Genomic DNA, 23168 nt, shown 5'->3' with positions numbered 1-23168 from the left:
AATTGGCACAATCGTAATAGGTTTAAGATTTTTTTTTATAGTTACGCCCCTCCCGACAAGCGGAATGAACTTAAAAAATGGACATTCCCACGGATTATCGTGGCTTAGAACCACATTTCTCAAACCGCTTTCACTCCATGTCCACATGCAATACGAGCAAAAGTGTGGCATCTCAATCAAGCAAGCGATCACCTTTGCCACAAAGTCCGACTCTCTCTACAAACCGCCATTGTACATTCGTACTCGCATTAAAGGTTCAAGGGTGGAATGCGTCGAGATGAACCTTCCAAGCTGAAACTTCACTTGGCAAATACCGGAAGAAAAGAAAAAACATGTACATAGGCTGGTCCTATTGAATCTTATAACCCAAGATCATTCACCATTTTCTGATAACTACACTAGATGATAATCAATTTAAAACTATATTGTAAAGAGTCAATAGCACAAATCGGATAACTACTGAAGCATGAAAGAAAGTGGTGGCAAAAGAGAAGCCAAAGATGTCACCAAAGTGAATCATTATCTAATAAGGTGAATGTACCCAATTAAGAAGAAACAAGAATCACAATAAATATGCGCTAGATAGAGCTCAAGGGCAGTTGCAGCAATTTTATATCATTTCACCGATGAAGTCAAAACCAGAACACTAGAGAATGTTCACTATCAAGTGTTCCGTTGAAAATAGTCGTACCTGGATTGATTGATGTGTTGATGCTGGGGATATGAAAGGAACCAGCATTAGTTTAACTCCATCTACTTGAACAAAAGTTGATCTGACCAGAGGTTTCTTAAGCAATGTTGAAAGGCGGTTCATTGTAGTAGGAATGCCCCGAGTAGGGTGGGAAACGATTCCTAAGCTTTAAAGCCAATTCAGTATCAAGACCCTTGTATTTGAAAGATAAAGAAAATCTTTGAATGATAAAAAACACACAGTAACGAACAGCATCATATCAACATTTTCAATCAATAAATTCTTCATGCTCAAACCACCGACACTTTCATCTATGGTGGTGAATCATCTTTTTCCCAATATCTTCAATGTCGGTGGAGCAAAATTATATATGTACCTCGATATGGGACAACAACTTCAACATCCCCTCTCTCGTGCAAGCCGAATTACGAGTGACACGTGAAATTTGACTAATGGGGATGGATGCACCTTTGCGAAAGGAACTATACTAACTCTAATACCATGTTATAAAGTCTAACCTAAAAGCTTAAATTGATAGGTGAAGGGAGACCACATGAATATAAAGAGCATATAGGACCCGTTATCAAGCGATGTGGAACAACAACTACAACACATAAGACCCATTGTTAGGCAATGTAGGACAACAACTTCAAGACTTTCCAGAGCAATATGAAGAATCAATCAACATAAACAGATTTTGAAGCAGAGGAAGTGATAACAGGAAAGCTTTTTCAAAAGATTGACTGAAATTGATAAAATTGACTCGTAAAGATTACATAGGGGGACGTCCTTTATATAGATATGACTCCTTTTGGAACTAAGATAACATAAAACGAGATAATATAAATCTAATCTAATCAAATCAAAATAGAAATCAAATCAAATATTGCGATCGGATATAAGGCAACGTTGCCTAAAATCGAAAAATTGCCCAAAAACCTATCTAAATAACTGCGAAACATGAAAATATGACGTCAATCACGGTAACACTGTGGGTATTGATCAGCGGCCCGTTTCCATGCGATCGACCAAATTTGAGCACAATCCGAGCTCGCCAGCCCCAAGTGCGAATTAGCGGTGGAATCGCCTTGATTTACGGCGATCGGGTTTTTTCAGGAAATCACGCGACAGTTGTTCTACATCAGATTTGGATTCCAGAAACCAAGATCTTGCCGAATTGGAAACATTTAAGTTCATCATTTGATGCCATGCACTTTTAGGAGAGCAAGTACATTGAATTTTAGTATGTGATTCAATAGTTGGTTAGCCATTTTCTTGTTTTGAAGGAGATGACCAGAGGGAATTTGTAGGAAATGCTTCACCAAGACATGATAGACGAGAATGACTTTTTCATTCTAAGCTAGTATATATAGGCTTGAATATCTTTGCCATAATAACTTTTTTTTTATCTTTCGTGTAATTGCAACTTGCGATATGGTTTTCAACCTTGGTTAAATGTGCCTAAAAGTATTAGGTCTCTTGTGTAGTCTCTTTATTGTTTTATGACATTGAACAAAAATTAATAATATTTTCCCGTGAAGTTGTGAATTACGTAGGTGTGGATTTTAGTGTTAATTAAATGCTTGTATATTTGAACATTGTAACCCTGTAGAATGTGGTTTTGTGGAAATTGTCTTAAGAAAGAGTTCATGCAAGCATTAGTGTTGGTATGGAATCCGTTGATTATGTCAAGTGCATATGCAAACTCTTGTTTCCTAGTTGTTAAAATTGGCAGTTAATTTGCTAGCACACACTCTTTTTTCTTAATAGAATATGTGCATCGGAAATTCTAAAACTTGTGATGAAAGTGCAATTGAGTTTTAAAACTTGCAAAAGTGCAATCAAGTTCAAAAACTTATCAAATTAATGCAATTGAGTCCTTCCCTTAAGTCCGTCCAACTTGACTGATAGAAAATGTTGAACCTTACTTTTTTTTAATATTTTCTCTCTCCTATGTGACAAGGACATAGCTAAAACATGAAATTTAAGGCTAAAACGATGTCTTTTTGGTCCAATATGATTTCTAATTTTATACTTAATTAAAATTTAAAAAATGCTAGAAATTAAAAATATCAAAAAGAAGAAGAAGGTAGAACCAAATGCTACTAACGGAGATCGTAACTATAACAATCTTAAGGTAGCAAAATTCCTTGTTTGGTAAGTTCTGACCCGCACGAAAGGAGCAACAATCCGGGCAATATCTCGGAGAGAAACTCAGTAAAATAGATATGTCCGTGAATAAATGCACTAAGAGACCCTATTAAGCTTTACTATTCCTTGGGATTGGCGAGCATCCATTCTTTCTACAATAAAAGACTCCATGTTTTGTTGTAGAGTTGAAAGATTGATGCTAGTGTATCTAGAGAATTAGGGTCTATTTGGAAACGATTATCATTCTCCGATTCTGTTTTAAAAAAAAAAAAGGATGAAAACATATTTGATAATGATTCCGATTCTAATTTTGTTCTTAAGAATAGTTTTAGAGAAAAAATAAAAATAACAAAAAGTTGATTCCGGAAAAAAAAATCACTTGTGAAAATCACAAAAAAGAACAAGGTTTCGATTTTTTTTTTTAATAAGATTAAGTCCACGTAGACTTCTGAACTTTAAAAAAAAATAGATTTGAAAATTTACCAACAACTAATTTTTTTTAGATACATTTTTTAAAATAATCTTTAAAATTTAATAAAAAATTTCAAAATTTAAAAAAAGGGCTCAAATAAAAAAAATAAAAATAAAAATGGGGGGAAATTTTAAAATTTAAAATTTAAAAAAATTAAAAGCTAAAAAAATTAATATTTTAAAAAAGATGAAAAATTAAAAAAAATAAAAAAGAATTCTTGCCACCTGGTTATTCTCCGAAACAGAAAATTTGTGCGGTTCAAAATGCGTTTACGTCCGAAAATTGTAATTTTGTACATTTATCAAATGCATTTTGATTATCCGAAAATTATCCTGGGAACATAATTAGAAAATATGATTCCAATCAAAATTACTTTTTTGGATAAGAATCGTTGTTAAACAGGCCCTTAGCCTATGGGCTATAATTAGTGATGCCATTGTTTATGATATAGAAGTTCCTATAAAAATGGGAAATGCCCTACTTATGAGTGCGGATTAAACTATTATTTTACGTAATAAGAATTTAATGAGGCTTCCCTACTCAACTTATCCCATAATGTGCATGTTCGGTCAATTATTCTAGCTACTCCCTTACTAATGTCTTTCCAATATGTTTATTCGGCGATGGTGAGGTAATGGTAGACGTGGTTCTAGGCCCGAGCTAGATCTAGATGAGGGTCGGCGGCCCTCGTTCGCTTCCGGCCAAGGGCCGCAATTGGGAGTGGGCCATGAGGCCCTCACTTGCTATCGGCGAGGGCCGCCAATCTCTAGCCGGGCTCGACGACTCCTGTTAACCATTCCCTCACCATCGCCAGCTCATCTCAGCCGTGGGTTTTAGCTTCTTCTTTTTTGAGCATATGTTTTTAGTTAATCTAAGTAAAATTTATATTATAAATCCTATTTGGACCAAAACGATGCCCTTTTATCCATGTCATCTTCACGTAGGAGAAACAAAATATTAAAGAAAAAATCATGTGAGCGATTTATGTTAGCCAAGTTAGATGGAGTTAATGAAAGAACTCGATTGTATCAATTTAACAAGTTTTAAAACTTGATTGTACTTTTGCAAGTTTTAGCACTTCGTGACAAGTTTTAGGACTTCCATTGAACATATCCCTTTCTTAATTAATGTATGCTTTCTTTTTGTGTTTTGGTTCAATTTGTTGATGTTAAAGTACGAAAAAAAGGAACTTTTATTTTTCTATATTTTTTTCAGTTGATATCCTTTATTCTATTTTGATCAATAACTTTTTCCTATTAAATACATATGTATAAAAAGATTTGAAAATTTCCAATTTTATCGCCTTAATTCACCAAATAAAAGATGAGATACAACAAAATTCATGTATCTCAAATGATATTCTACAATCTTATTCAAATTAAAAATCCAGACTACCAAGCGCATCCTTAAGGTTTCGTGGGAATTCTAAAATATTCCTCGAATACATATATTCTAGAATATTCTTGTAATATCAGTAGATGGTAAATGAGAGCATTGTATCTAATAGGTGTCTCCACCTCTTTTAATTGTCCACAAAACAAATTGGGTCACATCACCATCTGCAGCTCTTGCCTGAAAAAATAGTGAGCTGTGAAGTAGGGTCCCCATCTCCCTACGTGCCCCACTAGCAATTTGGCGATCAACTTAGTCTCTAGTTCGAAAACCGCATGCTTGTTCTTCTTCTCGAATGAGCTCTTCTTGCCGCTTCAGAGCTTGTTCTTCTTCTCGAATGAGCTCTTCTTGCCGCTTCAGAGCAACAGCCTCTTGATAGGCAACTTCAATTTTGTTACTACACGAGACAGTAATGCAACACAAAGAGCAAATTATACATACATTTTATGTCAAATATACTTAAGACATCATAAGAATTTACACAAAAGTATACATAATCCACTTGACAAGATAAAAGCGCATTATCAGACAGATGTGTGATTGGAATAACCACCAAACCAAAGATCAATCTCTGTGTGCTCCCAACAATAATGTCAGCAGTCCAGTAAGCTCGGAGACAATTTTTCCCATATTTGCAAGAAGAAGCTAACCTAATCATCGCGAGAAAGGAGTTGGAGGGGTATTTAACAAGCAAAGAAAAGAGTGGCTTCAGATAGGGACAAAATGATGGTGTTTTAACCATGGTAAGGAATCTGGACTGGCCCTCATCACCATGTATTTCCAGGTGAAGTTAAATATCTTTTAATAGATCCTTTGCCACGCTGGCTAAAGCCTCCACAGACATTGTCAATTATCCCTAGTGAACTCTACATGTGCTTCTCCCTATTCTCTTAGATACATATGTTACAACTTTAGTATCATTGTTATGTTAGCAAAAGTTGTCTCTCCCTGAAAGACAAAAACTAAGTCCGTTCACAGAAATATATCTGTTTCATGGCAAACAAGCCAGAAAGACAACTATAAGAAGAAAGAACCTGAAAATTCCTGCACAAGGAAATACCTGAAAATATGTGCAAGTACAAAAATCTCCACTGTTCTTCGACCCAATTCTGTCAACCGCCTTTCGTCACGCTCAATGGAATCCTTATTGAAGTCCTCACCAGAATTGCCATCCTAAAGTTTTATTGGACAGTTGCAGAGCCATGACTTAGGTTGAAGACCCAAAAAAATTATGCATTTAATGAAATATCACGAAACAATCAAACAGGAGAACAGGAAGGAAAAACATGAAGTTGATCATACACATGCTGATCTGCACATAGTGCAAACTTTTAAATAGGAAAAACTTATAAGGCAAACCTATTATGTGCAAGTGTAAGGATGTCACACCACAAAATTTCATCTGACATCTTGACCAGTCTTCTGATCAACACTTCCTAGTACAGAGTTGATCATACACATGCTGATCTGCCCATAGTGAAAACTTTTAAATAGGAAAAACTTATTTATGGCAAACCTATTATGTGCAAGTGTAAGGATTTCACATCACTCAATTTCATCTGACAGCTTGACCAGTCTTCTGATCAAAACTTCCTACGCTCACCAAAATGACCAATGAAAATCCTAGCTTGGACTTCCCATACTAATAAAAGCAGCCTCTCATTTATAGAAGAGAGAGAAAAAATTCACATGTCTTATTCAAGTAAATGTTGCCTTCCTAACTGTCATGTCATAATAAGGACATGATGCATTTAGAAAAGCAAGGCAAGACATCAGGATGCATAAACCAACAAGATCCAACCAAGAGGCGGGAGTTAGAGAATGAGACGCTCTGAATGAAAGCTATTCAGGACTGGACCAACGACATCTAAAGAAAAGCACTTTGCCATACAAAATGCAGTTATGGTCCAATTAATAGAAAACTAAATGCTGCCATCTCATTCGCACTCTTAACATTCTGCAGCCATTCTTTGTGGTTCCCTATACCATATCAGTGTAACAAACTTGAGTAGACTTGACAGCTTACCTTTGTTCGATTTTGAGGACCCTTCTCATCTTTTGGAGGCAGAGGTTCCAAGGCGGCCCTTTCAAGCAGTAATAATACGTCATCCACCAAAACAAACATATCCTTATCCACCGAAACAATGGGAGCCGGCATTTCATCAGGATCCAATACTTTTGTCCTCCCTTTCTTACATTTGCTTTGACCTTCGAGAGCCTTCAAACCACTATACAAGGAATCCATAACCAAAGTCGAGGTAACTTCTTTTTCTATGAAAAAGTGTTTCACCACAACTTTGAGAATCACATCCATTTTCTCTTTTGACATACGGCGTCTAGCATTTTGGTCAATTCCCAACCAGAAAGCACAGAAGCTGCAAAATCATGTATCTTCCCATTAAAATAGGCAAATAACCTCACAAATCAGATTTCAACATACAAACTACCATTAAATGAAGATTTGAATACTCAACAACGGCTCCAGCGAGTCCTCAACTGAACACTTCATAACTCTGAGAATAGTGATTAAAACAATATACTAGTTGAAAAATAGTACTAATAACAGCGTACCTTGACCATCTAGCCTGGTCCTTGATCAGCTTCCCAAGCTTGCCCCTCCACTCTTCGACAAAACGTCGGCAGATGTGCTCTACATTAGTCAAGTACACATGAACAAGTTCTCTCCTGTATTGAGAATCCAGGCAACGGAATGGTCGATCTGCTTTCTCCCTGGTAATGATCAAGCAGGGTTAATCAGATGATAAAAGTGAGTGTTCGCTGGGCTAATTGAAGCTTAATCAGATGATGAACATGAATGTTCGCTGGGCAAATTGGAGCTTAATCAGTTAAAGGTAAAAGTAGGTTACGGAAGTTCGAAGAAAAAAAGCAGCAATCACTTCAAAATTAAGATAACAGCATCTTGATCTTCGTGACCAGCCAAACCATTGGATAGGAACATAAGGCAGAAGACTCTCATATGGAAATTGGAAGGTTTCTCAACTAGTCACTCCTAAAGAATTTCTAAAAGCAAGACTTTTCATGACATACACAATATCACCAAAGTACGATTTTTTTTCTACCTTTCAAAGACAGGACTGACTGGGTATAGATGCATGAGTAAGTCCAACTAGCCAACAATGAATTTTAACTGAGAAGGATGAAATTATCATGTGAGAACTTCACAATGTGGATAAACTAACCAATTATCATGATCCAACATGATTATTGGTTATGTGTGTGTCTTTATTTATATAAATTGCTTATGTATATATATTAAAAGATATTAAAAGAGAAAAGAAAACAGAATCTTCAACTGCCAGAAAAACCATAGACATGTTAAGCCAGACATCAATCCCTCGTCAGCTTAAAAACTAGCCTAAAAATTATATGTATCGAGGAATTTTTAAATTTAGAAAGCTTAAAAAAATTAAACTGCACAAAGATTATATTAGGGAATCAACAGATACAAGTGAAAACAAAGCAAAATCAAATCGCTATATACTTCACAGCAGAAATTGTAATATTAAAAAAACGATTAAAGTGCAATCAATTTCTAAGGGGGGTTCAGATGATTATGTTAATCCAGACATCAATCCCCCGTCAGTATAAAAACTAGGCTAAAAATGATATGTATGAAGGAATTTTTAAATTTAGAAACCTTAAAAAAACTACACTACACAAAGATTATGCAGGGGAATCAACAGATATTAGTGAAAACAAAGAAAAATCAAATCGCGCTATATACTTCACAGCAGAAGTTGTAATATTAAAAAAAAGATGAAAGAGCAATCAATTTCTAAGGGAGGTTCACATGACCTGAATGTAAGAGACCATAACCAGACCACCCTCTTCCACAAAAATAAAAGGGACAAGGGGAGACAGAGAGAGAAACAGTAAGAAGCAGCTATGAACACTAGATCATCAATTAACTTACCCAAAAAAAAAAAAAAACACTAGATCATCAACTCTATGACATTAAATCAACTGTTTTAAGTCCTTCATGTGACATAGGGAATGTCAACACGCATCCACTGATTATGACTTTCACACGCAAGTACAGACAGAACCAAACACTGGCACTTTAACTAGGACAGATAAACTCAATTCCAGCCCCACGACTACTAGTAAAAGTTCATAATTAGACAACTTGAAATTGATTATAAAACATTTCGGGGCTCCAAATAGATTCAGAATCAACCATAACTACATCTGTACAAGAAGAATTCCCTTCATGAAGAAGTAGCTTAATTTTGCAAAACAACGTGACAACCACGCCACTTGGCACAATTTAAATGGTGTAGACATGATGACAATACTGATGAGTCACACACAACAAGGGAAGAAAATTCTGTTTTGAAAAGTGACTAAGATGAACCTATGCAGAAAAATCTCTTAAATGAAGAATAACATAAATGGAACCATTATATGAAACAGGAAAATGAAAATAAAGTCCTTATGACTTGGACTTGAGCCTTTATGATAAGGGTGTCAGCATCAATAAACCCATCAAACACTTTCGACAATTCCATAAACTTTTTCCATCCGCAATCATGCTCCTTCTTCCAAAATCGATGTAATGTATCTGCAAAACTCGCAGCAAGCCAGTTATTGACCTTGGTAGGGTCAAAACTTCAGTAAATGCAACTAAATAAATGTAAATCAACCCACCTGAATATTTCGATTTCTTTGGATCTTTATTCACCACAGCAATTGTAAATTGTGCAAAATGAGTCCATCCTGCACAAAGTAAAATTATTCTTATACAAAAAGAAATCTTGACCGTACCATAATGAGATATACAAAACTATCATCAAATGTATTTAAAATTGGAAAAAGTGGTGAACCTGGAAGAAGTTTGTCATGATTGTGAACACAGAGAAACAAAGAGAGATGGTTGCAGACATCACAACCTTGGGGATATATTAAAATATACCTGCATCGCACAGGCAAATTATCAAACAACACAACCAGATCTTTAAAACTTATCTGCCTTCATGAAGTTCTAGGAAATTATTTGGTAATACAACCAAATACATGCAGACTGAAATGCGATTCTCATCCTCCGAGACAATTTCAAACTTGTTCTGAATGTTTCAGTTCAAGTACACCTTAAAAAAAAAAAAAAAATCAAGCAACTAGGAAAAAATTAATTATCCTTATAAAAGAGACTCGGATAATTCGAATCAAATTATACAACTTCATCTTCAAAGGGGACTAGTTAAAATGACTGCATGAAACAAAGGCCCTCATATCTTTCACATTACATACAGAACAAACTACTAGTTCACAGAAAAACATAAGGGCATGTGCGGATAGACTTTTACTTTTTGCTTTTCACCTATTCTAAATCTCATGTCGGACACAATTTGACTTTTTCTTAGCCCAAAGCACTTGAAACTTCCACAATAAAAAAAAGTTGGCACTTCTTGACATTTGTATAATATGTTAGATTGAAGAGGGAAAGCACAATTCAACCAAAAAAAGGGGAAGAGGGAAAGAAGAGAAAGTGGGGTTGAAGCAAAAGGAAAAGGTTGCTTTTTGCTAGGTATAACCACATACTGCGTAAACCCACTCAACATTTGTGGATGCTAAGATAAAGCATTGGATGCAGAGAAAAGCACTTTAGAGGACGTAAGGAATTGGAAGGCTAAAAAGACAAGCAAATAACATAGGATACTCATCAACTGTTAAAACCGGGCATAGGTGATGAGAAAGAGTGAAATAAACAGTCCATATGATATGACAGGATATTTTACTTAAAAATACTGTCTACAAGATATGGAAGAAAAGTTAAATGCAGTTTATTCCTAGACACAACAATATTAATCATGATGAAGTAGGCAAACTAAGGATGTCAGGAACCATTCCTATCTTACAACATAAGGTAGATGGCATGACCAACATCTAGTTAATGTCATCACTAGTAATTAGTTTCCCAAAAGCCATTGACTAATATTAGATAAAGAAACAATCTACTTCCTTCTCATTTCCCGAGAGAATACTAGCGTCATGCGATTGCAGAGAGTGACACTGTCTGCGTGGAATTCCAAACCGCGGGGGCCCACACCCCATATTCGATTGATTCATGAACTAGGTATCCCTATCAGAGCTGGAAGGTTCTTACCCCACTTTCTGTATATCAGAAACGAAACAGTTCCCCAAGGGAGCAAGAAGACTGAATTTCACAATATGACAAAGACCAACATGGGCATTTGAAAGAAAGAATATCATGCTATCTAAGTAGAAGTGACTAGATTTTTACTACAACAGCTACAATCAAATTCTTCCAACTAATCGCGTAGGCATCACAGATCTTCTTCCTCCACTGCGTTCCATTAAGTATCAAGTCTTCAGTAAAACCTAAGTCTTTTGTGACTCAATCTTTCCAATAGAATACAAAAAAAGCATCTCGTACAGAATTAGTTCAAGAAGACGAACACAATCACAGCCAACTTACATCTACTATAAAGAGTCATACCATTTATAGCCGCCAGCATCAAATACATCACTACGAAGTTCCCTTTTATTAATCTGTGAAAATTTGTCTATCGTCCATGTATGTTTTCCATATAACTCAGAAGGTTTTGGCCCTACAACAAAAAGAGAGAGAGAGAGAGAGAGTTCTTCAACAAAAGCAACCATAATACGTATAAGTACCTGAAACAAAGAGCAAGATGAGACTACATCCCCTAAGAAAAATGCCCGTCATCAGAATTAATGACATGTTCCATCATTAAAAAGATGTTGATAGACAAGGTAGAGAGAGGCAATCCTCAATCCGAGTGGAAGAGGGAAGAAGCTACAGCATTTATCTAGTAAAAATCATCAAAAGCTACTGACCAATTAGCCAAAACTTTTCAAATTTCTGGACTTATTGAGAAAAGAACTCTTCAGATTTATCTACATAAAAAATTCGCACCTTTTTTGGAAGTTAAAAGTTCTAATTTCCCAACCAAACAGGAAGAATGTGGTTGGAAGCATCAAGAATAATTATCTATCTTGGCATCGTATCCTATTTCAAGGAACTCCAGCTGCAATAATGCCTTCATAGAAAATGGGTATCTATGACTTCATAAAAAAAAAATGGATTATCCTCTGCGCAGATCCACACAAAGATTCAACACAATGCATAAATCCAGTCATCGCAAAACTTGAACTGCATCAAAGAAGTCTATTCCAATGTTACAACCCCTTTACCACCCAGCATGCACTATTTTAAGCAGTCTTCTCATCAAGTATTGATTCAGTACATATGCAAATGATAGTGGGTAACTATGACTTCATAAAAAACAAAGAATGGATTATCCTATGCGCAGATCCACACAAAAATTCAACACAACAAATAAATCCAGTCATGCACGCACTATTTTAAGCAGTCTTCTCATCAAGTATCGATTCAGTACATATGCAAATGATAGCTTTGGAAGATCTGAAAATCACGGGAAGCCAGGTAAAGACAACATTGAGTCAAAAGAATTAAAGCTGAAGAAGTAAGCACGCCACCATCCTCGTCATCGTCGTGGTCGTCAGGATCCCAGTATGGAGGCGAAGTCGATGGGGTTCCCTTTTCCACCTGCTCTGAAGATCGCCATTCCGCCAATGCTTCCCCAGATTGAGAGCTCTGAGCACTCAAAATCCCCTCCTCAGACCTTCCCACTCCAGGCTCCTCCGTCGCAACGCCTGCCATTTCTCGCAATCAAATACTCCTCTTCCACACTGGCTCAACTCTTATTCCTAAAAAGAGAAATTTCAGTAATTAAACGAAAAGAGCGTTGAAAGTCAAAGCTTTGAAGCAACACTTTTACATTGCAGAAAATCATTTTCGCTATGCACACATATTCTTCCATATAAAAAATTAACTCCTGGAATAAGAAATCCAGTGTCTAACGAATTAGGCGCTGCAAATGTCAACCAAACCTTTTTGAGGATTGCCAATAGATAATGCCCGCAAGAGAGAAAATTTTGAAATCCAAAAACAACAGTGACTTGATCCAACACATACTATCAGCCCAGATGACATCCATTTCCGGGCACACGCCAAAGGCAGCCGCAGAAACAACCTCCTTCCACGACTTAAATCCTCTCATTTCTGGGAAAACCCACGCGAACCCGTAAATCCAAACACTAGACACCCTAAACCTAACGGAAAGGCCATTTCCACGATTCGACAGGTGCCCAGGAAAACCCTAAACAAAAAATCAGGCAGGAGAACGCCGAACAAGAATTGAAAATCGCCCGATTAACCCAAATTGCATTATGCCTAAAACCCGGAACGCGCCCAAACCAGCCGACCCCGAGAAACGCAGAGATCGACGGCCAAAACCGCCCTCGAAGCCCAATCCGAATCAGAATCACGGGCGGCACGCAGAGGTCGCGGCGGGGGGCGATTGAGGGAATCCATCCAAAACGGAACGAAATGGAAAAGAAGAAAAAAACAACCGAAGCGATTCTCGCGAACAGGGCCACGGCGGCGCAAGATTGAAGGGCTTGTAATACATACTAACCTTAGGCAAAAGACCCCGGGGTGGAGATTGGTGGGGGGGGCGGGGGGCTTTTGGGGGAGACGACGGCAATTTGGTGCTCGAGAGGTTTAAGTGAGAGAAAGAGAGGTCGTAGGAGCAGCGCAGGAAGAGAGAGAGAGAGAGAAGAGAGAGAAGACCGAAGGCGGAACCAGAAAGGAAAATTTTTATTCTCGGGGCCTCTTTTTTCTTAATTTCGTTATCCCTGTTTTTTGTTCCCCTCCTTTTAATTAATTAATCCTGTCCGGACGTTTTACTTCTTCCTCGTAAAATACAAATAAATAAATAAAAGTTTCATTGCGCTTTTGATTTTTGGAGACAACGTAAGTAGAAAAATGAGAAGGAAAAAAAAAAGGGAGAGAGAAAAGAACAAAGGACGAAATAAAATCGGACATCGCGTCGTAGACAACATAATGAATTTGATCGAATGAAGATCAAATCGCTAAAATTATTCCAAATCGATCCTCATTTTTTTTATCGATTTTGCAAAAAAAGAAAAACGTCGAAAAGCGGAAATTTCGAGCGGGGAAAATTTATGATAATCAGACAAAAGGTGGTTTTATGTGATTATTTATTTTATTTTATTTTTTTCATAGGGGTCGGTGATAAATGTGGGGATTTTATTATTATTTTTTTTGGGTCATAAGAGAAGGAGGGATTCTCACTTTTGTAGGGCTGGGCTTGGCCTCGGCTTGGGGAGATTGGGCCGTGCACTTTGTGGGGCCCACCAGCACTTCCTCCTATGATTCTTGGTTCCCCCACCCAATTAGGGTTCGGGGTCGATTCTCGAGGCTCTTCGCTCCTTTTCATTTTTCACTTTGTATCCGTGCAAGAGAGAGGGGAACAACGCCATCTCTCTAAGCTTATCCTCGAATGGATAATTTGTAATTTATATCGACATATTTGAATACCCCGTGTGTCGGGATTTTAATGCTCGAATCCGTTACGTCTTACGAATAACCTTACAGGAGTTACGGATAATTTTTAAGATATGCTCTCTTCCCCGCATAAAAGTATGCGGTTAAAGTTTATCCCAACCATCCTCCATTGGATAATTTCGTAGCTTATATAAACATATTTGAATCTCCCCCCGTGTATCGGGATTTCAATGCTTGAATCCGTTCCGTCTTACAAATAACCTTACATGAGTTACAAATATTTTCTAGATATATTCTCTTTCCGCATAAAAGTATGCTATTAAAGAACGACGAAAGAGGAATAATGTGAGCGCTTTGTTAAGAATTCTAGCTTGAGTAATCTTTTCGTCGGTTATTCCATAATAAGTGGTTATCATTCATTCATTTGTCTTATAAAAGGATATTGACGCGGCTGAAATTCTTAGTTTGGGATCAAAAGTTGGATCGGATTGGCTTTGATCATATGACGAGACATATCTATCTTTTTACTTTTGTTACTTAATGGAGTCTTGTGTGGTGTGATGGACATATTTCAAAACATTCGCCTCGAATTTCGCTTTATTATCATGCCATTGTTAAAATTGTTCGATATGAGGATAATAAAGAAATTGGGATGATATAGCATTTGTTGATGATGAATATCAGAAAATTTAGAATTCTGTACCTAACATATAGATTTATTGTCGAGACATAAGCTAATTAATACTTCGATTTTTCATATCAATGCATATCAACTACGCATTTCTTACTAACTTTGGAGATATTTTCATAAGAGCATTTTTTTTTCAATTCTATGACTTTCCCCACTTTCTATCAATTCAAGAACTTACTAAAATTACCGCAAAAAAAGGCAAGACTCTTAATAAACATTGGTGCAAAACACGTCGACTACGTTGGAGAGAAGAAGAAACAACTTATGAAACCCTTTTGTGGAAGCAAGCATGTCAAAGTCCATAATAAATTAACTTCAAAGATTTATTAGAGGGGTTGGTATTTAGTAGGCCCATCAAACTAATGGGTCAAGTCAAGTTTGGATTGAATCGAAAATGGAATAATTCAAATTGGCCATTTAATCCGCATTGACCCATTTTTCTACAATACAATTCTAACGACTAATGCCTAAGTCGACTCACATTCGACTCATACCCGACTCAACCAGCATTCAAATTCCGATCAATTTTCTTCTTGAATTCTTATCAATTTTCTTTTTTAGTTTTAGTATGTTCAGTAATAAATCTCAAAATAGAAAATTTAAAAATTTTCTTTTTTTCTTGCCAAAAAAGAAAATTTTAAGTTTTTTTTTTGTCGAAAATCTTGAGGTTTAATAGATGGAGAAATACTAAAATTAAAAAAGAAAAAATACGAGCAACCCACGACTGCAACATTGCTTCCGGTCAACAAATTACAATGGCACCATTTGCAAAAGCAATCAGATTCAACCACCGAACCAACGCCCATTAGCCTCTCAAACCTCCGCCCCGCCACCAACAACTTCCTATCCGGCAGCCTCTCCTCCTCTTGTCATTGCACCCTCCACGGGTGGGACACCGGCAGCGGGTCCAAGTTGGTTGGTCAATAGCTCAAATGTCATCTTTGACGGAGTCGCAGCTTAATACCAAGATCCGCCACTTCAAGAATGTCGAATTGTATGTCAAGGCGGCAGCCCCAAAACCGGAGAATGAGGTGAGCAGCTCCGATCCTATTGGCGGCCGGAAGTGGAAGAGGCCCATGAAAGCTCGTTCTCGACATTGGCTCTATTAGGCTCCCTTCCAGCTTCTCGGATGTGGTCTTCAACGTCCGGACCAACAACTCCTCCTTCTACACCGATTACACCATTTTCCTTCTCCTCATCCTCTTCCTCGGCCTCCTCCGGCACTCTCTCGCCCATTGTCTTTATTGTCATGATGGCCACGCGGCACTTCCCCTACTTTTCCAGCGACGAGCCTCTCTTTCTCGTCTTCGGCGGGATGATCGATGAACACGTGGTCCTAATCATGATGTCAATGCTGACGATTGTGTTCCCATCGCCGACGCGTGCGATGGTGAACATCCTGGTGACAATCTTGATCGATGCGGTGGTAGGAAGTGTTGCATGCGGCGTGGAGGAAGGCGAACGATCCGTCTCCAGTGAGACATGGGTTGATGATGAGCGTTGGACCTTTTTCTTTACCAATTATCAAATGGGCTGATAATGATTTTCTTTTTGACCCGTTAAAACTCTTATTTAGTTAAGCTTTTCCCTCTTAGACCCATTTAAACCAAAATATAAAATTTTAAGCAATCCGACCCGTCTTGTTAAATATGAGTTAAAATATAAGTCAAAAACACATTTCGATAGCTTTGGTATTTAGTTTGAATTAGGTAGATTGTGTATAATCACATAATTTCTTCATATAAACCAACATTGACATGTTTGAAGCTTTCCAAAGGAAGTGCTCCGATCTTTTAATAGCGAACAAGACCGGGCTAGTGAAAGGAAAATGAAGCAACTCAAAAGCTTGTTTCATCGTGGAACAGTGAAGATGATAACATCAGATGTTTTAGTTGGATGCATTGGGCAAGGTATTGTGTTTAGAGTGGAGCGGAGAATAGGTCCACGTAACGGACTAGGGGCACCGGCACAAGTCCCGAGCACATGGGGTCGTTCTTAAGGAGGGAATTGACATGTGTAGTGGTTGAGTTGTGCACAAGATGGAGCAGGGCGACTTTACCAAAGGCCAGGCGAAACGTATGCTAAATATATTGGGATGTGATGTGGTTCATACTCACCATCCACAAAAAAGAACGGAGGTCCGATGGCCTTCCCGGCGGGAGTCGCAGCGATAGCGCCCCCCAGACGCTAGAGAACTTTTGTAGTTTGATCACATATTTTATTAGTAATTTGGGTTTGGGCCTATGAATAACAGCTTATATATTTATATAAGATTTATCATTGTTCTCACTTAAACTACGGCTAAATTCAACAAAAGATTGCAATATCACACCTCACTCAATTATTACCTAAAAATATTTCTAACACATCTAATTATTTGAATACGTCATATAAACAAAAATGAATCAACCAAAGTATAATATTAAGTACAATGAGAATTTCGATAAATGAAGTATGTTCGCAAAGTAAATTGAAAATATAACAACATATTGATTTTTTTTTTCTCTTTTATTCCCTGCAAGAAAAACAACTCATCTTTTCTTTGGTTCTCAAATGAACTTGGGTCCATTTCTGTTAGAAAAAACATCAAATCTCCAATTGATTGATTTTGATTTGTCCCAATCATGTGGAAATTGTTGCTTATTGTTGTTAGGATCACCACAATTCGAATAACTACAATAATCAAATCCAATAGGCTTGACAAAATGCTTACCGAAGTGATTTCTATAATGTTGGATTGAAGGCCAACGCCTTAATCTCTCATTCACCTTCGGAAAAACATTCTTGATTTCACTTACCTCTTTGTAGCCAAGACCGGATTTGTTGTAGTACATCATTTGTATGGAGAGGATGTGCTCTAATGTCTTTGAGCCGAGAGAAAATTTCTTGCAGATCTTTTGAACATCTTCCTTATGAAATTTATTCTCCATTTGTAGAATAGTCTTCTCTTCCTTAACAGAGGAATTCTCCTTTTTCAACTCAAGGACCCTTTTTCTCATTCGTAAAATTTTGCTATCTCAATCTAGAGACTTCCTTTTTTAATTCAAAGATCTTTTTCAAAGCTTTTTCATGTTCCACACATAATTCTTCAAAAGGATCTTCATCATCGAGAATAGAATCTGAGCAAAGCACTTCACCTTCTTTAGAATCAGATTCAGCCATTAAACAAATATGTGCGAGTTCTTCATCATCGCTATCTTCGCATTCGGCATCATGTCAAATCTATGCTTTTAGAGCCTTTTTGGACTTCTCATACTTGCCTTTCTTTTTCTTTAGCAAATGACAATTTGGTTTGATGTGTCCCTTTTTCCCGCATTCAAAACAAATCACATCCATACCTTCTTCTCTCTCGCTGAAAGTCTTCTTTTGATCAGCTTGTTTGAATGGCTTTTTCCCTTTGAATTTTCTTCCCTTCTTGGTCATTTTTCTAAACTTCTTTACCATGCAAGCAAGCTCTTCATTGTCCTCTTCATCATCTTTAGAATCTGAAGCATCCAAATCCATGTTAGATTTTAAAGCAATCGACTTTTTACCTTTTGTATCCTTTTCTTTGTTGACTCGTTCTGTCTCGTACGACCGTAGAGTGCCAACAAGTTCATCAATGGATAATGATCTGATTGTTTGACATTCTTGAATGGATGATTTGATGTAGTTCCAATCATCCGTAAGTCCTCGAAGAATCTTGCAAGCCTGTATAGGTTCAGAAACAAAAGCACCTTGCCTTGCAAAATCACTTGCTAAAATTTGAAATTTGTCAATCATATTAGCAATTGACTCATCGGGCTTCATTTTGAAGGATTCATAGTCACTTAGCGGAATGCTAAGATTTGTTTTTTTCACTCTGTCAATTCCTTGAAATTTGACATGAAGTTTGTCCCATATCGCTTTTGCTGATTCTTGTTCTATAACACAATTATATAAAGGAGTGGATAGCGCACGAAAGAGTGCATAAACAGCTTTGGAATCGAGTCCTTATCTTTTTGCTCTTTTAGTATTCGATAGAGTAGGAGCATGAGCATTGTTCCCATTTCAAGAAGTTTCAGCGGTGGTAGGATTTACTCCTTTAGTCACGACATCCCACATAAAATTTTCTAATGCCTTGAAGAACCACTTTATCTTATTGCACCAACCTTGTAATCCTTTCCATCGAAATAATGAGGCTTGTAGTTGAACTATGCATCACCCGATCCTGAAGAAATAGTGCTAGACATGATAGATCGTTAACTCAGAAGTAAAAACACTTCAAAATATTGAGCAACATGTTCCGATACCAATTGTTGTATCTAACAATATCACATAGAGGGGGGTGAATAGGTGGTTTTAAACAATTTTGACTAGAAAATGTGGAATTAAAAGAATCGAGTCAAAATGTACATAGAATCCGAATCTGAATATGTGCGGTTTATAATTCTGAACACAAGCATACAATTTCCGGGTATTCAGATTCAGAATATGAACACTATTATACAACATTCTATCAAACACAATGATAAGAGTTTAGAGATAGAGAATATTGCACACGACGATTATAGTGGTTCGGCTTAGATCAAGCCTACGTCCACTCTCCTACGTTAACAGCCGATTGGCCGGATTCCACTAGATGAATCAATGGAGGTTTACAATAAGTGATGATACTCTCTTTGATAGATCACATTATCCTTTCTCAATCACTCTTACTAAGCCTCTCAACGATTATCGTATAAAACTCACAAGGACAAGTATGAGTCTAAATAACTCTAGCACCTTGGAATTTATGATTCTAATCCTACACCGTATTAGCACCATAGATCTCCTTTTATACTCATTCACCCCCAAACTAGTCGTTGGACAGGTCTTCAAAGGATTGCTCTTCAATTATTGATTGGACGCCATCAATCTTGATTGAACGAAACCGTATCTAGAGAGATTTGATGACCGTTGTTACAAAATCCGAACCCTTCGGATTCAGCCGTCCATACAACTAAATCTTCGGTTTTCATAAGTGGAGTTCTTCAAATATGGAAGTTTTCTTGTCCCATGGAAGGTAATTTCCAATCAAGGATATTCTATCAATCATGCTATAGAATAATCCTATCAATCAAAGATTATAAAACTTTCATAAATACTTCAACAATAACGGACATATGTCAGACGTGGGTCTTTAGAATCTAGAATCAATATATCTCGCAGCTTCCGAGCAATCTTCAAAAGCAGACTTCAGAAGTAGAAATAGTTTTATGTATCGAAATACTTCATTGTGTCTGAATAGTCTTCATAAATGAAACCAGTCTTGAGAATACATAATGTAGATGTAATATCTTGAGCTCTATCTTCCGGTCCCTCCAAGCGTATTGGCGATTGCGGCTCTACCTCATTCTTTACCTATCCAAGGTCCTTCCAAGCTTTATCGAACTTCCCGTTCTAGACTTGTTCACCTTCTACTTAAGTACCCCACACTTGTAAACACCTCCACGCTCAATGCCTTATTCACCATTGATAGATAGCTCATAACCTTCGGAAGTTCCGTTAATGCATCATCCGCATAACGACCTATGCTTCTTTTACCCGATTCTACTCAACCAATAAACACATTAGTAGTCTTTGATTATTTTTCCATCTTCAAAACATCATAAAAGATTTTCTCTAACTCGCTATAGGTATTGCTAGTGGATGGATGCTAGGTGTTGACCAACCGGTGATTCTACACCCAGCTTCATAGTAAGACCGCCGCTGATGTAGAGGGCGTGGAACATCTCAAGTGAGATGTTAAACTAAGCAAGCATATGGATGGGGATTATTCTTCTCTCGTTAGAGGTTTGTGTAGCTTCTCTCTTATTATTAAGCTAATAGTATTGTCTTAGACTTGATAGTTGTCATGTGGCACTTGAATCAAATATTACCGTGACAACGTATGTCGAGGAGGCATTGTTGCAACCCTCCTTCGGAAAGAGCGGGTGAGGTTAACGAGCCGCGCCTTCGGACTCGGTTGGGAGGCGGATCTTCGGCGCGCGGGTCTCTCCCAAGACCCATTACTCGAATCGCGATGTGAAGAAAATTTTATCCGGATCGACCTTAGTGTGGTCGAGTGACATGTGCGTAGTGTATATGCATATGAAGTCGCCACCGATCAATTATTGGAGGGTACGATCGAGAACCCTATCGAGCGGTCGGGAGAGACCGTTCGGTTCTACAAGAACCAGAGATTTGGGTCCGGGGACTTGGTTACGCCGAGATTTACATCGACGCCCTTTCGGTTACCGAAGTTGAGTGATTGTCAACCTAAGAATTCATGCAGATGAAATTTAGGGTGAGGTAGGCTCTAATGATCTAGGGAAGCATGTAGATGGGAATTTTCTACCCTAACGATTTACAATCGAAAATCAAAATACGCAATCAAAACAATGACAACCAGATCAGCCAATCGGTCAAGTAGACGTGTCTAATATGACCCTATCGGCCCACCGAAAAATCAATTTGAGTTCAAGGATGGTTTGGGAAAATTTTGGGGGGGGAGGCCCGGAAGGGTAGAATGGTCATTTTTGGGGTTCGGGACCCAAAAATCACAAAATTGGGGTCGGGCCAGTTGAATGTGGTCATTTCCCATTTTCTACGATTTTTTAGAATTTTTCTAATTTTTTATTTTTTTTTGGAATTTTTGTTTATTTTCTAAAAAATTGGAATTTTTTCGGATCGGTGTAAATTGACCCTCGAAACTTCAAAATTTCTTGATCCGGACTATAAGAGTCCCGAATCGACCTAAACATTTTTTAGAAACTTTTTGGGAAAATCCGGGAATTTTTATGAATTTTCTATAAATTTTACAAAATTTTTGGATTTTTTAGAAATTTTTATGAATTTTTTATTATTTTTTGGACAGGGTCAAACCGGTCAACGACCGGTCAACCCGATCTAGACCTACTCGCAACCCGCTGAACACTAAACGGCGACGTTTTCCTTTTATTTCCAATTTTCTTATTTTTTAATACCATTTTCTAATATTCGAATATATATAAAATGAACGGACGGCCGAGATCGGATCCGAATTAATCTCGACCGCCGACTCCCTCCTATACAAAACGGCGACGCTTCAGCCTATCCCCCTAAAACGACGCCGCATCTGGTATTAAAACGGACGGCCACGATCCGAACTAAAATCTAATCCGAGCCGTCAACTCACCTAGACTAAAATGACACCGCATCAATTAAGTGCACGAACGGCTACGATCTAACCTGGACTCGATCCGAGCCGTCCGTTCTATCTAATGCAAAAACGACGCCGCACCGCTTATATAAAACGCCACCGTTTTGCATTATTCTATTTTCTAACTAATAAATGACATAACGGAAAATATCAAAAATTAGATCCAACGACCCTAAATCAAACTAGACTAATTATCCCGGCCGTTAGATTAGATCTGACTCGGCTCGCTCGCGCCAACGGCCGAGCCGAGTCAGCGACAACCTGGACCAATCAGGGCGTGACACATCAGACTTTAACTTGTTAACCGAGCCACGTTAGCTCGTCTTCAACCTCTCGACAACACCAAAACGGACGGCCGAGGTTTCCCGGCGAGATCCAACGGTGAAACCTCGGCCGATTGACCCCAAACCAACGCTAATCTACTCGCCTTGACTTTTGGATCAACATATCTAAGAATCACAGATTTTCATCCACTGGATTGCGAGTAATAAGCTTCACACGTAACTTCACCTCGCAGTTCAATCACGACATACAGAGCACAATAAACCAATTCGATCACACACAAGCATCACAGGATGTCGAGAGAACTTACCTCGAGCTCCGATTGAGCTCGCGAGGGCTAGAAAGGCCCGGCCGGTGTTCGACCAAACCGAGAAGTGTTGGAGGTTCAACTCGGGGCGATCAAGCAAAATCGATGCGAGAAACAGATGCCATGTGATCGGTGAGATGTAGGAAGTAAAAGGCACACACTAATTCCAATGATTAAGCTCGAGAGCATGAGATGCCATGATTGCACAGTAGCAAGATTGGAAGTTCGACTCACCGGTTCGGGAGGCGATACGTCAATTGAGCTATGCCGATCGCTTCTCCTCGGCTCGGGCGAACTTTCGGACTTGATTGCAGGCTTTGATTTGCCCTGGATTGGCCGGACGAAGTACTCACATCCCTTACTCGAAGCTCCAACGATGGCGTCGCCCGAGAGCTTCTCTCTCTAATTTCTTCTCTCTCTTTCTCTATTCTGTTGTGTCCAGTGAGCACCAATGAGCCTCCTCTCTTCGCGAATCTTCCTCGGGCTTTTATACCAAGTTTTGAAAACTTGGCGCGAACGGGCGAGAGCTCGCCGAGGCTCCCTCACGTGCTCTCACGTGCAAATAGGTCGTCGGACGGTGACGGAATCGCTTATGATTCCGTCAA

General features: G+C 38.1%; 1 protein-coding gene across 2 annotated transcripts in view; it reads right to left on the bottom strand.

Annotated features, from left to right (window-relative positions):
* Window positions 1-23168, bottom strand: part of LOC115726647 (TNF receptor-associated factor homolog 1a-like) — a 184028-nt gene that overhangs the window by 93730 nt on the left and 67130 nt on the right. The window contains exon 1 of one of the 2 annotated variants that reach the window (XM_048274663.1): window positions 12210-12408. The exons of the other annotated variant lie outside the window; for it this stretch is intronic. Within the exon in view, the coding sequence (XP_048130620.1) occupies window positions 12210-12393 (184 nt within the window). The 5' untranslated portion in view covers window positions 12394-12408. Of the gene's footprint in view, window positions 1-12209; window positions 12409-23168 lie in introns of those variants that run through there. 2 annotated transcript variants of the gene reach the window in all.

The sequence above is a fragment of the Rhodamnia argentea genome, chromosome 1 (assembly GCF_020921035.1).
Source record: "Rhodamnia argentea isolate NSW1041297 chromosome 1, ASM2092103v1, whole genome shotgun sequence".
NCBI classification, from domain to species: Eukaryota; Viridiplantae; Streptophyta; class Magnoliopsida; order Myrtales; family Myrtaceae; genus Rhodamnia; species Rhodamnia argentea.
The sequence above is the reverse complement of the archived record's forward strand: the minus strand, read 5'-3'. Positions and strand labels throughout refer to the sequence as shown.